This window comes from Typopeltis vanoorti, chromosome 5, assembly GCF_054136105.1.
Source record: "Typopeltis vanoorti isolate ZY-2024b chromosome 5, IOZ_Tvanoo_1.0, whole genome shotgun sequence".
In the NCBI taxonomy this organism is placed as follows: Eukaryota; Metazoa; Arthropoda; class Arachnida; order Uropygi; family Thelyphonidae; genus Typopeltis; species Typopeltis vanoorti.
In genome coordinates, this window is record NC_143553.1 from 52,071,572 (window position 1) to 52,090,022 (window position 18,451).

Sequence of the window (18,451 nt, forward strand, 5' to 3'; positions counted from 1 at the left end):
GATCTGCTGATGACTCTTTTGCATGTTTCCTGCTTTGGTATATGAAGCTGATGCAAGCCACCTGAAGTAAGCTGAATTGTTTTCTTTGATTGCTTTGATACACTTTTCTGTTGAACCAGGGCTTGGAAAGCTGACAAGGATTTTGGGTAGGATGGGAGACGAAGCCCTTCAAGCCAGTGAGGAATAATTTCTGTGACTCATTTAGAATTAGGGTCAGATGAGCAGAAGTACTTTTGTAGTACCAGAGGATGTGACTTGGGATTGATTTGAGGAAAGGCCTTCTGTGAAAGAGGAGACATGCACAAGATTGCATTCTGAGTTGCTGAGAGGAGATATGACCTCTATGGTATCTGGAAGGAGAAGTGATCAAAAAGAGATCCAGCGTATTTGGAGAATGAAGATGGTTATCAGGAGGCCACGACTGCTTTAAGTCGAGGGCACAACTTTGCCATAACTCCCAAGCAAGTTCCAAAAGCCGAAATAATGGCGTCCATCGAACGAGGAATATACGACCTGCCTCCAACAATAGCTAACAACATACGTTTAGATGTGGCCAACATCCTAATCAAGTCCAAGCCTCCCAAAAATAACATCCCACATAAGGAATTCATTGCTATAAAAGAGTTACACAACAACAGCCAGATTACCATAACAAAAGCAGACAAAGGAAATGCAACCGTGGTGATGGACACAACTGAATATGAAAACAAAATGCACACACTATTACAAGATCAGTCAACATACAAAATTATAGATCGCAATCCCACCAACACACAAAAGAATAAGGCACGAAAATTATTAAAAAAAGTCACTTCCTGGCCCAAAGACACAGTTAACAAACTCAAACCCTTCCATGTTAAAACACCGAGGATCTATGGATCACCAAAAATTCACAAACCAGGCACACCCCTACGCCCAATTGTGGACAGTATAAATAGTCCCACATACAAACTGGCTAGACATTTAGCGAAGCTACTAGCCACTCTCACTAACAATTCTCCCTCCTTTGTCAAAAATTCAGCACACCTAAAAAGCATCTTACAACACCTTACCCTAAAAAGCTCAGACTTAATAGTAAGCTTTGACATCACTTCACTATTCACAAATGTACCACTAATAGAAACCCTCAATCTACTGAAGTCACACTTCCCCCTGATATATTTGAACTATTCAAATTCACAATACATGCAGGATATTTCACATGGAAAGGGAAAATATACAAACAAATTGATGGGACAGCCATGGGCTCCCCCCTCCCCCCCCCAGCCAACTTTTACATAGAACACCTGGAAAAACAAGCAATCAATACAGCCACTCTCAAACCAACACTTTGGCTACGCTATGTTGATGATGTGCTTGCTATTTGGCCACATGGCCCTGAGACATTGAAAACATTCTTAGCACATTTAAATAACCAACATCCAAAAATCCACTTTACTATGGAACTGGAAGCCAACAACTGTCTGCCCTTCCTGGATACACTCAACACACGTCTCCCAGATGGTTCCTTATCATTTTCAGTTTTTAGAAAACCCACACATACAGGCAGATACTTACACAAACAATCACACCATCATCCTTCTCAACAATATGGCATATTAAAAACGCTAACCCATAGAGCGAGAGCAATCTGTTCCAATGACAAGGCTCTTACTGCTGAACTGACTCACTTACGCCACACCTTCTTGGCCAACGGCTACAATCCACATAAAATAAACAAAATACTAAACACTCCTAAGAAACCCCTCCCACCATCCACCACAGAGAACTACAACAAAACACTCACCATCCCTTACATTAAAGGCACATCCGAAAAGATCTCAAGAATTCTCAATAAACATAAACTACGCACTACATTCAGACCATGTAGCAAATTAGCCACCCTCATCCGCTCACCCAAGGACAGCATTCCTCCTTTATCACATCCAGGAGTCTACCAAGTACCCTGCTCATGCAATCAAGCCTACTACGGTCAAACAGGAAGAACTCTGAATATCCGCATCAGCGAACATAAACGATACGTCCGGAATTATCATTATGGGAAGTTGGGCCTAGCAGACCATGCTCTGGATACCCCTGCACACAGGATCAACTGGAAAAACACAAAAGTACTACACAGAAACCCGTATAAATCAGAGAGATTGTTCTTAGAGGCGACAGAAGCCCTAAAACACACTCCAAATCTCAACAAATATGGCTGTATTAACTTGCCGAAGATCTGGGAGACAGTCATATTAAGAAAAAACTAGCACTTTTCTAGGACTCTAGTAATATATGATAGTTTTTTTTTTTTTTTTTTTTTTTTTTTTTTTTTTCAGATAGAGGGCGCCAAAATCAGGACTTTAGTCTTTGTGTTACTGCTACAATTTTGTTTAAGTACACCATGTTGTTTTAGTCTCGCGTATTGTGACAAACAGTGTTTTTGTGCTCTGAAGATGCTGGTTATAATACCAGCGAAATATCAGCATCAAGTCGATAAATTAATTATTTACTTAGTTTCTGTGTTCTATTATACCGTTAAAATAATAAACAAAATGGTTATCAGGAATTCGTGTAGGAGATTTATGATTCATTTGGATTGGTCGGTGTTGGAAAAGGAGAGCCAGTTGTAATTGTGGACATTAAGGTTGCATAGGAAGATGATCCCACTATTTGGATAGCTGGATTGAAGATAGTCAGGTTTCATGGAAAGGAATGGGAAGAGGTCTGAAGAGTGATGGTGAATATAATATTTAATGCCTTTGTGTATGCTACAGGTCTCATATTGTACTTCTTGAAAAGATGTCTCAGTGACTGAGATGAAATATTGGTAATTGGAAATTTGATAATTCCTTCAACATCCTCCCAGCACTTAAGCCTTAATACATGGAAACTTGGTTTAACTGAGGATGTTCTAACAGGGATGGAAACAAAAGGCATAGCATATTTCAGCAGGATATGGAGAGTAATGTGGTATAGTCTTACTCATGATAAGAGATGAACTGTTCCCTCTCAGGGCAGGAGAATAACAGTGGAGGTAACAATGTTGGCTTTGAGAATATATGGTGTGAGACAGATGTTTATAAGACAAGATATTTAGTGGGATGTTGTTACAGAACCAGAGAATATAAATGATGGTGAGCAGGAAATGTTTCTTCAAATTAATTTGACAAGTGCAAAGCAGGTGATCATTATGTGGATGGGGGGGGGACTTCAAATATAGCGATATAAACTGGACAAAGGAAACAACATGAAGCAATAAAGGGACTGAATTTTTGGATTTCTTTAGGGAACTGTCTCAGACAGCTTAATGGAGGGAATACGAGGATCAGGAGTTTTAGATTTGGCCATAGCGTCAGAAGATCTGATTGTGACTGAGATATCATACTTGGCCTGCTTTGAGAGTGACTATGTAGTCCTGATTAGGAGGATGAATAGGCATGTGGAGGTATCAAAACAGAAAAAAGTTATGGGTAATTATAAGACAGGTGACTGTTATAGACTTAGAAACCAGCTAGCAATGGGTGAAAGAATTGGAAGAAAGAGAAGTCATTAGTGCTTGCGAGATACTTAAGAAAAAATGGTTTGAATCACTGCTGATAGACTATCCTGAAAGACAACATTCATTGTGCACTGTGTCAGTAGCATAGCACATCTTCCATTATCTTTTTGGCACTTCATTTAACTTTTTATGCTCCAATTTCTGCATGTGGTAAACCACAAAGACTGCAATTCATAGAATAATTCCTGTCTTAATCCTGTATAATGCACTTACAAAATCTCTTTTGATAATTTGTTTTTTCTATAGAAGCATTGAAATAGCTTAACTTTAGGGACATCTAGATATATATATATGGACTGCTGCTCAGAAGTGGAATAATTATAAAGTTTTTTTTTTTTCATAGCACTCCTTTGCTAGTGGTCTCGAGAGTCAAGAACCTGATCCTGAAGTTATAAAACTGAACAAAGATCTGTCAAGCATTGATGAGGCAATGTCATCTAGTCTTCTTCAGAGAAAGCTGAAGTTAGTGAAAAATTTAACTAGCTTATTTAACACAAGCCTAAATATATTTCAATAATTTTAGCATTTTATTATTATTAATTTTTTTTATTAATTAAAAGTCCTTTAATGTTTTGAAAAAATAGTATTTAGTCATGCCATTAGGTATCTGAACAAAACATTAAAGATTATAAAATCAAGATATCATATTTCTTCATATATTTTAAAGAAGTCTGACATTGTTCCACGTAATTTCGATTGTAAATCTCAAATTTGATAATTTCTTCTTGCCTGCGTTTTGCTTCATGAATTGTGGCTTCATCAGTCACTCATAATATGAACAAATCAGTTAGGCTACAACTTTAATGCAAAAGGTTAACTCATTGCAAATAAATAATTTCATTTGAACAATGAACAACAACAAAAAAGACATTGTACTTGCAGTTTTACCTACTTTTGACAGACTGATAGATCAGCTAACATCTGCCTTGAAGAACACAAAATTTGCATCTGTGATCATATCATTTTTATGGCAGGGCAGACTAGCAGACCATGAGGGTGGTCTGAAAAGTTCTCAGCCTACCAATGAAAAAACAAATTTATAATTTCAAAATTATTTTTATTTTTCAACATAATCTCCCTTAAGACTAATACATTTATTCCAGCAATGCTCCAACGGCATTATCCTGTTCCTGTAGTCATTCTCAGTAAGATTTGCAAAATACCCCTCTACAACTGCAATTACCCCTCTACAACTGCAATTACCTCTTGATTCAAAGAAAAATGCTGACCAGCGAGGAAGAGATAGAAGTCAGAGAGAGCCAAATCTGAGGAATAGGGTGGATGTTCCAACAATTCATAGTGCAGATCCCTTAATTTTCCCATTGCCAAAATATGTTTGTGGGCAGGTACATTGTCCTGATGAAAGATGATTTTTTTTCTTCTGCAAACCGAGTCTTTTCTCACAAATTTTTTGTCTAGTCTGGTTAAAAGATAGGAATAATATTCCCCAGTTATTGTTTTACCCTTTTCAAGATAATTAATAAACAAAATGCCTTTAGCATCCCAAAACACCGATACCATGACCTTTCCTACTGATGGAACCAACTTTGTCTTCTTTGGCGCTGAACAACCGGCTTCTGTCCACTGTTTTGACTGCTGTTTGGATTCTGGTGTGTAATGGTGAATCCAAGTCTCATTCATAATAATAAATCGATGCACAAAATCAGTTTTATTCTTGTTAAAACGCTCCAAGCACTGTTCAGAGATTTCCATGCCAGTGCATTTTTGATCTGCTGTGAGCAAGAGCAGTACCCATCTTGTACAAAGCTTTTTCATTTGCCATTCTTCATGCAAAATATATCCTATACATTCTTTTGAAATGCCTGTAGTCTCAGCAATTTCACCCACTTTGACTCGCTGGTCATCCAATACCATATCTTGCACTTGATCAATGATTTCTGGTACTTTTTGGACATCCTTCACTTGGATCATTTTCAAGGCTGCTACAGCCCACATTTAAACTCAGCAGCCCATTTATTAATTGTCAAAAACGAGGAGAAGAGTGCCCATAAACTTTTATGAACTTCGAATGAATTTCTTTTGGCGATAAACCTTCTTTTACAAAGAATTTTATAACCACATGATACTCAATTTTATCCATTTCAAGGATACAGACAACACTTTTGCTTCAGACAGCTGTATAAAACAAACTACTTGATAGAATGATTTGCAATTTCACATGGATGCTTATGGCAGATGTACCAACTTAGAAAAAGAAAAAATCTTGCTGATAGTGTTGCCATCTATGGTCAAGGCTGAGAACTTTTCATATCACCCTCATAGGATACTCCTTCACATAGGATTAAATGGAGGAAGACATCAGTTTTACACATACATCACTGTAGGTCATCTGAAAGACGATTTTTAGAATTAACATCTGCTATGAAGTACCTTATCCCCCCCCCCCCCAACAATTATGGGTGCATTAATTTGCCAGAGATTTTTGAGACAGTCATTCTGAGACCAGATATTGTGACTTCTCCAAATTAACTTTACTCACTGTTCTTTGAGGGCATCCTGTTAGGACATCAGTTCTGTGTCAGTTACAAATTAATTTGTTTTTATGTTTTGGTGTGATGCCTGTGTGCTTGTCATAGTTATGATTTGTGCTCTTCAGAGCACAAATGATAACTGTTTAAAATTATAAATTTTAAAAATTATAACCAATTTGCAGGAGGAGGATCTGAATAAACTATTTAAGTGGGTAAATGATTGGAGTTTTCAGTTTAATGTCACAGTGCATGAATTCGGTATTCCATGAATTCTTGGAATTCGGTATCTAGTGAATTGAAATTCGGTATTCGAATTTGGTATGCAATTAATGGAGAAATTTTGAAGGAAGTGGAGGAGATGAGAGATCTGGGAGCGATGGTGGACAGAGATTTAATGGTAATAATGAGGAGAAAGCAAAGAGGTTATGGTTCCTCTGTATAAAGCTTTGATCAGGCTACATATGGACTACTGCACAGATTTGGTCGCCTGGTTTTCAGAGGATGAGGATGTATCAGGCTACATGTGGACTACTGTGCACAGATTTGGTTGTCTGGTTTTCATAGGATGGAGATGTATTTGAGAAAGTCCAGAGAAGGTTTACTACGTTAGTATCAGTTCTATAGAATGTCAGATACTAGGAGAGTTGAGGGAATGCTATTTACAAAGTCTTGTGAATAGAAGAAGAAAAGGAGATATATGATTAAGACATATAGGTTGGTGAGTAGACAGTGGCAAGGGTAAAACTAGAGGCCATCCATGGCTTCTGTATAAGGGCAGTGTGAATGGGAGAGTGAGAAGCAAGTGCTTTGCATGGAGAGTGATTGGTGAATGGAATTTCAGAACAATGTATTGAAAAAGTGTGGTGAGTACATGGAAACATTTTTTTTTAAATATTAATCCTACCATAGAGATGATCTCTGTTTCTAACAATTATTTTTTTTAATTCCGAGTGTATCTATATGTTATTATATGCACAATGGTTCACTCCAATTGGTGCAATGACCTTAACTCTTTCAGAATCCAAATAATCACTGACTCAAGACCAAAATACAAAATAAACACATTCAATATAACAAAAACAATATATATACACTTCAAACAAATATTACATAACTAATTACAAAATTAATTGAATCCAAGGCCTTTTTAAAATAAACTTACACTTAAGACTAGACTAAACATGTTATTTGCACAATCACAAAATGTTCATAGCCAGTTTCTTTCTCTGTCATGGCCCTTTTCTGAAGATCTATGACTTTATTCTTCATTTTCACAGGATCCTTTATCATCACTTATGTAACACACACATTAATTCTATCTCTTTTCTTCAGTAGAAATAATAGTCAGATCCGGCGTCCTTAATACAGATGAAACTTCCTAATCATAGTTTTCTGGAACATTCCTTTAGAACGTAAATAGCAAATTCTTCTTTTATTCACTAAATGCTTATTGACAGTCTTAACTTTTCCAATAAAAAAATCTTACAGTTCTACAATTCCCTTTTCGGAATCTACTATTAATCTTTCAATTAGTCCTCCAATATTCCATTTAAAACGCATAAAGCAATATTTTCTTTTATTTATCCACATGCTTATTCCATATTAAAACTTAATAGTTCCACGATTCCTTTTTCGGAATATACTATTAATTTTCTTCCGACTGTCACATAAAAAAAAATTAAGTTCCTCCGAACCTAAATATCTGCCGGCCTATGTTCTAAATTCCTTCCCGAACGCTCTCTTGTTTACAGCCGTTACTCAGATACCGAACACTTTCCTCGTCAGCTGTCAATCACACATCAAACCTCTCGGCGAGCATGCACACTCCATGGCAAGCGAGAAACTAAGTACTGTATAATGGTTGACACGTTGTCTCCGTTAGCGACAAGAGAATGTCCTCATAAAACACAAAACTTAATATTTCAAACCATAATAAAATTCCTGTAAGTAATACAAATATCAAATCCAGTAAGTACATCAATTTTTTAACTTCTTTACTTATCACTTTTGACAAAACAATTTCCATAACGGGCACATCGCAAGTGCCGACAATGCGTGTTATGAAAACAAAAATAATAAACATTTTAACATAAACAATTCGTAAAAATATTCAGAATTTTAATTATGATTATTTTTACAGAAACATTGAATGGATTCATGGTCTGGTTTGATGATCTTTTGGCATGAGAGAGTGCAAACCTCCCACAATGAGTCCTTTGACTTCATGGAGTTCAGATAATAATAATAATATTACATATGAAAATAGACATCAAGCTGAACTAGGCAACACTCATAATATAAAAATAACAAATTTCCACACAGCTGGAAGAAAATGAGTTGGGAACATCAAAACAGAACCAGATCACCAATCAGTTATATTTTACTCAATGGAAAATGGGTAAGATCATCTCAGTACTTTCAGACATTAAACAAGAATAGCAAATAAAGATCATTGGAATGATGTATCTCTTCCCAATATACAAACCAAGTATAAATAGGCATTACAGAATAAACTGACAGTAGGTCCTGAGCTTCACTTATATTAGAAATCTATCCATGAACCAACACCAAAAACTTTGATCACCAAGACTTTGCCATCATCTCAAAGGAAGTAGGTGACACAGACTAATGAATAATTAATAAAGAAATGCAATGATATTAAACAACAATGCATGAATCGATCTATATAATCAGCTAAATGATCTATATACTATATATTAATACTATATATAAATACTATATATATATGAACTATATATAGCCTTTTGAAATGACAGAGAATACCAAATACAGACCATCTGTCTGAAATTAAAACATTATATTAAAATATGCACAAAACTAACCAAAGAACTGTATCAGTTAGCTAATTCCTTGTGCACCAAAGAATGGAAACTTGAAAGACTAAAAATCAAAGGTTAAAATGGCAACATACTTGAAGGCTAAAATAAAGACTTAGTGTGAGAGAACTACTTCAAAAAGCTGTCGAATAATTTACTAGCGAATGTCCCTACAGATGTTTTGCCAGAATTAATAATAAAAAAAAAGAACTTCCCACTATTTGTAAAAAGTTTGGAACAAAATTTTGAAACTGCACTTAAAACCCAAAAAAAGAATGAGAAAGCACCTGAATTGGATGTCATGATGACAGAGACTATTAAACATAAAGAAATTAGCTTTGGAAACAACAATTAGATATCTGCAATATAGCTTTAGCTACTTTGAACATTATATCGCAATGGGTGGAAGACCTAATACTACAATACCTCCCAAAAAAGGCAATCTAAACCATCTCTTCCCAAACTGTGGGCTGCAGCCCCCTTGGGGGGTGGGAGCATGAAATAATGAAAACAAATTTAAAATGTTTTAAGACTAAGTTGATTTGTTTAATCTTAAAAGAAAGTATTTAATTTTTATTATTTATTATTTCTTTTTTGTTCTTTTTTATATTTTAATGGAAAAAATCACACATTGATGTTGGTTCACAAATTTTGCTTCTTGCATATTTCGGCAATTAAGGAATATTAATAAATATATGCTTATTCATATAAGTTTCATTTCAAAGGTATTGATAAGAAACACAAAAAAGATTACAAACACAAAATCTTGAATATAAATACAATAAATATAATAATAATATATGCCTATATTATGATTTTTTTATTTTTTTTTCAATGGGGGTCATGAAATATTTTAACTTTTCCAAATGGGGCCTTGGCTTCCATAAGTCTGGGAAGCACTGATCTAAACAACCCAGAAAATTACAGAGGAATCACACTACAGTGAACTTTGGTTGTCGAACGCCTCTCATCTCAAACAAATCGGTTCCCGAACACATTTTCTGAACCAAAAACGCACTGGTTTCCGAACAGAATCTCTGTTCCCGAACAGGCAAACCGGCAACCACGTGATCGCCGGGCTGAGATGTACGGTGGGAGAGCGTCACTTACGCCACAGCCTCCTCTCAATCCAGACACCTGCTTGAATTTGCAGGTGTCTGGATTGAGAGGATTTTTTTTTTTTTTTTTTTTTTTTTTTTTTTTTTTTTTTTTTAATAAATGATTATTAAATAAGTCACCATGGGACAAGAAGGATAGTGATAGCAGCAAAGCAAAAATAAAATTTGTAGAACCACAATAGAGGTGAAAAAAAGAAATCTTATCCAAAATGACATTCGTGTCTCGGATCTTGCTATGCAGTTCGGTATGGCAATAACAGTGATCTCTACAATACTCAAAAATAAAGAGGCGATCAAGGGAGCTGATGTTGCAAAAGAAGTGATCACTAAACAAAGATCTCAGGTGATTAAAGTAGTGCAAAAATTGTTGCTGATTTGGATAAACAAGAAACAGTTAGCGCTGGTGATAGGTTAGGCTGTAATTTGTGAAAAAGCTAGACGATTACATGATGACCTGTTTAAAAAACTCTGGTACGAGTGGTGCTAATAGTAAGGCTTGAGTAACCAGGCAATTTTTTATTCAGTGGTCCATGAAGTCTTTGCCCCAAATGTGAGAAAATACCTTCAAGAAAAAAAATTGCCATTAAAATGCCTTCTTGTGATGGAAAATGCTCCTGCCCACTCTCCAAGCTTGGAGGACGTGTTGGTGGAGGAGTTTGATTTTTATCACAGTGAAGTTTGTGTCCCCTAACATGACTCCTCTAATCCAGCTCATGGACCAGCAGGTCATTTCAAACTTTAAGAAACTCTATACCAAAGCACTGTTTCAAAGGTTTTGAAGTGATCTCTGATACAGAATTAACACTCAGAGAATTCTGGAAAAATCACTTCAATATCCTCCATTGCTTAATATTCTTGACAAAGCCTGGGTGCAAGTGATTTACAGGACCATAAACTCAGCCTGGAGGAAATTGTAGCCAGCCAATAGCAGGCACAGTGACATTGAGGGCTTTAAGGCTGAGTATGTTGCTATTGTCAATGATGTTGTGTCTCTGGGCAAAGGCATAGACTTGAAAGTTGGCAATGCTGATGTGGAGTGAATGAACTCACGGAAGAACTGGACACCTTCAGAAGGAGCAGCAAAAGATGGTGGTTGAAGAAATTCTTCAAAGACAGAGGAAGGAAAGGAGGATTCCTAGTTCTTTGATCAAAGAAATGTGTGTGAAATGGGGTGAGGTGAAAAGTTTTGTGAAAAGAGATCATGCTTTTTCATCTATATTTTATCTATTTATTGTGTTTATTCTTTTTATGTAAGATTTTATGCATTTTCATTATTTTTGTATACAATTTTATGCATTAAATACTGTTGTAAAGGTTTAAATCATCTGGGGTTTGCAAACTTTAAGATTATTCCATTTTACATTAATTCTTATAGGAAAATGGTTTCAGTTTTCAAACAAATCGGTTTCCGAACAGCCTTTAGGAACGAATTATGTTTGACAACTGAGGTTCCACTGTACTTCTTACCACCCTCAAAATCTATATGCTTCTAAACCACATTGAATTAATACTTCTTGTACTCAAAAATCAAGCAATTGAAAAAAAAAAAAAAACAGCACTGGCAAACACATTCATTACCAAGACTGTTCAAATTTGATTCAATCAACAGAAAAATAATGTTCAAAATTCTCAGTTATTATAGCATATCCATGAAAATAATGAAAGTAAGAGCAGAACCATACCAGAATTACCATCAAGAGTAATTCAAGAATTACAAAAAATATAAGACCTTCACATGCTACAATACTACAAATGAAAACAGACATCTAACTGAAGTATGCAACACTCATAACCTTGTAAACCTGGTCAATGAAGAGATGACTGAGAGCTTTCCTATTTCCTAGAGTTCTTCAGGAAGACTCTTTACACCATAATGCATTATTGTTAGCCTTGACTATGTTTTAGACTCACAGGAAATAGATATAGAATAACTCTTGAAGATTTGGAGTCTTCAAGCCTTGAAGAACAAATCCACATAAGCAGTCTCTGCTTTCAGATGCTGATGTGCTAATTAACTCCAACATTCAGACTGCCCAAAACCACCTAGATAATTTATGTAAAAATATAGCATTGACTGGGTTGGTAGTTAACAGCATTGAATTTATAGTCCTAAAAATCAGAAAAGGAAACATTAAGCTAAACATTTACACTCTTGAAGAAGTAACAGATTTTCAGTGCCTTAGTTCTTACATTGATACTCTAACATAGTAAAAAGAAAACCCAAAGCTCTTCATTTCAATAAAAGCCTAACTAATATCTTAATCCAAACCATAACATATATAATTAATATATTCCTCTCTACTATTTTCTACCAATCTTCTAATGTAACAAATTATAGAAGCAGAGATTTGATAAATTTCATAAATGGCCAAGGATGCTATTTGTCCTTTCAAGAGGATGCACAGTAATTTTTTTTAAATGATGGAGGATGTGCAAAAGTTGAATTTGTGATAATTCTTATGTTTGTTCAGAGATACTTTTCATATAAGGAATAGAGATATAGTGCTTGTACATAGAGATATAAGCACTGGTCTCTCTATATCTTGTCTTCAGGTTGAGTTTTTCTAGGGATGTGAACAACACACTGTTCAGAGGGACTATACCCTCTGAACAGTATGACAAGTGAGACAAGTCACTTATAATATAGTCAAACTCCTGTAGAAGTTGTACCTGGAGGAACAGATTTTGAGTCCTATGGGTAATGAATTTATGATGCCAATATTTGATATTCAGTTATGAAATGATAAATTCTTATACATTGTTGGATTCTGAATAAGGAGAAAATTGAATTATTAATATTCCTTACAGAATCCAACTTAATCCACCATACCAAAGGCTGTACTTGTAAAAAATTATTTGATATTAATCCCATGATTGTAAATTATTATTCATGTAATTACCTTGAGTTTATTTATTAAATTTTATTAAAAATTAATTAATCTAAAATATGTGTTAGCAATGATAGGACCTTGTATTGAAATATTATTCTGTTTATTTTGATTATTCCTAATTTAATATTATGAGGAATTGTATATGTAAGTTTAATATGCCTTATGTGAATTATAATATTTGAATTTTTTTATTTATCACTACCAGCATGTAAAGGTATAATGTTATGCAATATTTCTGTTTTTATTTTATTTTGTTTGTTACTATGGAGACGGGCTTGGATCGTGCTTGGATCGCGAGATATGGTATTCAATGGCAGAGAAAGAGTTGACATAAGCTAGAGCATGAGAATCAATTTTGGGGGGAAAAAGAAGGGAGATATATATGCTGAGAGCGGAGAAAACTGAGGCTCTTCTCTATTTTCAGGACTGACCATTCTTGGACACGAGAGCATTGAGTATAGCACAGACAGACAAGGAGAATACTGAGAGGCAGCAAAGTGAATGCAAAGGATTGCTGTGTTTAGAACTTTTGTGCTGTAATTGGGCTATTTAAGGACCGGGAAAGTAATAGGCAACTGAGAATAATTCTAGATGTTAAAGAATTACTACATGCTCCATTAGTTTCATAGAACTTTAACAGAGAGCTGAATTGGTCGAATAGCGTTAAAGAAGGAATGAGCATTTTCCTTTATCCAAGTACATCTATACACGTGAAGTGCGACCATTAATAGTTCAGTTATCATTGAGAAGATTTATTCTAAATAGTGTTGCCATAGTATGCTAAGTAAATATAGTCATAAAGTGTGTCCATAGTGAAATTGATGAGCAAAGGATTTATCCGGTAAGAACTGTCCAATTTTATGTTACTTCAGTGCAGAGATATATGTGTAATTCCTCCTGTTATTCCCCACATTAACTATAACGTTTTTTTGCTGAAATCAGCCGGAGTATGAAGTATGAAAGTGTATACTCATGAAGCAGTTGTTGCCACCATTAATGTATTGAGACTTTACTGACTGTGTGATAATAGTATAATTTGTTACTAAGAGATTTTGTGATATTGAACTCTATTAAAAGTTATTTTAATATTGTGAAAGCTATAAGTCTGATAGCAGAATGCCCATAGACTGAAGTAAGTGTGAACATCTTACAGTGTGTAAGATGGTCACAACATCTTACACACTGTAAGATGTTGTGACCAGTTAAGCTAAGACATTTATATTATCTTGTTCTCAGAATTGAGTTTATATGTAATATATAACCCAGAATTAAATGTTTTGTTTTGATGATTTTAAAATTGTGTTTGCCTGAATCTCCTTTACTGCACCGTTCATGAAATTATCGGACCTAGCAGGAGCTTCAAACTTGAGAGATAAACTCGGTCTGTGTAAGAAATAATATTCATATAAAATTAGTTGATGGTTGGTTTCACTACATTTCATTAAACTAATCTAGATATATAGTGGTGCAGTCTAAAAATATAAATTTCTCCATATTTCAATTAGTAATCAATTAGCAACTTATTACTTGTTTAAGAACAGAGTTAAAACAAGATGGTGGATCAAAAACAAGGAAGTACGATCCAACAACATATAACAACCAGTAAGGTTACTTTGTGACGGACAGGGAAACTTCAAGTATATGATGAACTCCTGTCATTAATAGTTCTAAGAATGGCAGTGAAATGTTATCTTTTTGAGGAAAATCAATCTGAGTGATGGTCCAAACAAGTGTCTATCTATCCATACCAAATGGAGAGGGGGGGGGGATATAAAATAGTTGCTGTTGAAGTGGTTCTTATCAGAGTTTTCCAGAATGTTTGGATAGTAAACCTATTGCAACTTCACCATATGTTAATAAATCTCTGCTCTCTTCATGTGAAATATCCTACATTGATCATGTGATTTTTCAGCATATGTGTGTTCTTCAGAAAATGCCAAACTGAGAATGCCCTATTTATGATCCACTCTGGCTCAGGATATCATTGCTGCCCTTGATGTACTTATTTCATATCTTTATTCTCCAAATTTTGATCACTATTTTGACAGCTTTAATTAAAAGATATCAGAATAGTTAGTTCCCTTAGTTCTGAGCACCCTTGTTGATTCAGACCATATTTTCTTCTCTGTAGAAGATCTTTTTTCCACACATTCTCACTCTAGTTCCAAGGGCACGAGAGTGGTACCAAATAGGATGACTACTGCACTCGCTTCTACTTCTCCTACCAATCTAAACAGCTCCTCCTACTGAATAACTAAAATAATCCTTGCTTGATGGGGGGGGGGTCTTCACCCCTTCTCCACTCAAAATTCTCAATCCATCCAAACTTTGGTTCTCATATAAGCATTCCATTCTAAGGTTAAAATTGGCATGCCAAGTGCCTCAATTCATTAATCCAGTTTCACATTCAGCCTGTGCTGCAGCTTTCTGCAAAAAACCATCAACAAATCCAAATCTAACTTTGAAAGGGTGAAATGCAAAAAAATTGCCTACAGCTCAAATTCAGTTGAACCTTCTGCTCCTTCATGAAAGCTGTTGGATGCAATTTCCATCCTATCATCTCTCTCTCTCACACACACACACATCACTGTAACATCATCCAAAGATAAGTAAGGTTGGTTACTGCCAGCCTTATCTTTGGACACCTGTGAGCAATCTTCTTCTTCTTCTCCAACTCTGGTATAAATGACATAGCACATTTACCTATGCTAAGAATAACTCACTATATGCCTCCTCTTATCCCAACAAGTTTCTTGATCTAGATCATAGGTTCCCAAACTTTTTTGGGCCACCGCCCACTTTGCAAGACATAAATTTTGTAATGCCCCCATTGCATTTATTTGTAATGCGTTCCCCGCATGCATTTTAGTCAAATGCTCTTGTAGCCCCTAGAAGGCTTCATTGCTTCATTTGAAAACACTTTTTGGCAAATCAAGCACATGGGTAATAATTGGTTCGTAGGAGACTGAATAAAACCATATTTCAAATACTCAATACTGTACTGTCGACATTTCTTCTTATATTCAGACATAATGAAGTAATAAAATTTGCAAAAATATTCACAAAATAAAAGATTTAATTTACACTTTGTATGACTCCACTTATCTATCACACTTTCGAATAATGAAACTTATTCAAAATAATAAGTTTCAAAATAATGAAACTTATTCCTAAACCACTGGTATTTATAGATTTGAAATCTAGCCCGAATCGACTTGCATGCATTGACTTGTTGGCGATACCATCATACTTGTGCTTTGAACAAGTCACTGCAAGCACTCATATTCCTGTCAAAACATGCTGAATTGAGTGAATTACTTACGTAATAGTTGACCGACATACTACTAGTTAAGACTTGTCTGCTGCGTGGACAGACTAAAGCCTGTATGGCACGATCAATTTTTACAATAGCAAAAAATGAATACATTTTTCAAGTATATAAAAAATAGAAGTTAAAATATTCTGTATGACACATTCAATTTTTTATTTTGCACGCAAGCGCATTTTGTTCGTCCGACCACGACATTGTCTGAATAATTATAAATAATAATTAATAAATAAAATAATTACACAAGATATAAACAACAAACCTACAAAACATAACCACAGAAAACAGTATAATAAGTTTCCAGTAATATTTGCTTTGTTTTTTCCCTCTAGTTAGCAATATAAGTTAGTACTAACGAGGCTAACTAAAATTTATGATTTTATTTCTTTCTTGCCATTATTATTTTTACTCGTAATATTAAATTATATAAAATTGGGTTTATTTTTGTACAAATCAATTAGAAAAGTGGTTTGATATATTTTATATATATTTTGAAATGAAATATAACAAATATATTTGCTACTGTAAACATAACCTATTATACACGCATATATACATGCTCTATTTTCTCATTGACATAGAAAATTGACATCTATTTCTATCTGACATGGTAAATTTTCAAATGATTAAATAATTGAAATAGAAAATTGATAAAAAAATTGATCGTGTAAGACTGGCATAAGATGAATTAAAATGCAATATTTAAATTTTAAATGATTATCTAATCGCAAAATCACGAAAATAATTAATTTTTAAATATATATTATTAATTTCTTCTATAAAGAGCCACCGACCCCTAGACTGCCTGAATGCCCCCAAATGCTTCTGATCCCACTATAGCCCCCCCCCCCCCCCAGAAGGCTTCAGCACCCCCTGGGGGGCGATAACGCCCACTTTGGGAACCTATGATCTAGATCAGCGCTTCCCAAACTGTGGGCCGCAGCCCCCTTGGGGGCCGTAGGTTTTGTTCAGGGGGGCCGTGAAATAATGAAAACAAATTTAAAATGTTTTAAGACTAAGTAGATTTTTTTTATTTTAAAAGAAACGTATTTAACTTTTATTATTTAATATTTCTTTTTTGTTATTTTTTATATTTTAATGCAAAAATTCACACATTGGTGTTGGTTCACAAACTTTGCTTCCTGCGTATTTCGGTGCTTAATGAATATTAGTAAATATTGTTTATTCATGTTTCATTTCAAAGCAGTGGTTAATTGTATTTACTTCGAATGTTCTCCAGGGAAGCTCCACATCTTCCTGTCCCTTTCATCACGCGTTCGTAATCAGGGACTGTTGATATTGACTTTATATGCATATCAAAACTCGTTTTATATTATCACTGTCATCCGAGCTAGTTTTCTGTGACCAACAAAAGTTTCGCATATACTTCACACATGAAAAAAGGCTTAAACAAGTTCATGTGGGGAGAGAGTAACTCGCTTCCAGTGGTAAACAACACCCCTCCCTAACAGCCACTATACTGCAGAGGCAATAAAAACAAGTAATTTTATTATGCCAGTGAATAAGGTATGAGGAGTCTGTGTAATGTATTTCTCAACAAATAGTGCAATTACAGACAACTGGGATAAAAACACACTAATTAATCAATCACATTTCCCCTCATACAGAAACTATGCTGTATAGACTGAAACAAAACCATATGTTGCATGGGCAAACACAGTATCTAACTAAAAACTATTGTTATTAATTAGATGTGTGTGTGAGTTCGATTTCCCAAGGCAACAATAAAATTCAACCGAACATGTTAAAATTCCTAAGAGTGTTAAAACTAAGTAATATATATATATATAATGAATGTTATGGCAGTTTCACACATGGAATTCGGTTGAAGAGAGTTAGCATTTCAATTCAATTGTCAGCTATGCTTTTATCTCTCGGTTGCGCGATGTTTTGTTAATACCGCACCAATCATATGCACGTTTTAATAACCTGCCTTTGCTGTCTGTTTCGCATTAGGCTTAATTACCTTAAAGGGAGAAAATTCACAAAAGAGAAAAATGTTCCTGGTCCGGGAATTCCCTTATTCAGGTAATATTCACTAATTTCATGTTATCAGTCTGTGGTGTGCCAGTATCGGTAAGTGGTGATATTATTTGACCTATTCTAAGTTAAAAAATTTAACCCTGAGATGGAGAAGTGGCTGATAAAAAATAAAAAAACATTCCCACGAACAATCCGAAGAAGCAGAAACAGACTCAAAAAAAAAGGACAGTATTTCATATT

At 34.9% G+C, this 18,451-nt stretch overlaps 1 protein-coding gene across 1 annotated transcript in view; it reads left to right on the forward strand.

Annotated features, from left to right (window-relative positions):
- The window catches only part of Sec8 (exocyst complex component secretory 8), a 519,950-nt gene that overhangs the window by 439,475 nt on the left and 62,024 nt on the right, over nt 1–18,451 (forward strand). The window contains exon 24 of the mRNA XM_090392988.1: nt 3,885–4,003. Coding sequence (XP_090249114.1) covers nt 3,885–4,003 — 119 coding nt within the window. The remainder of the gene's footprint in view (nt 1–3,884; nt 4,004–18,451) is intronic.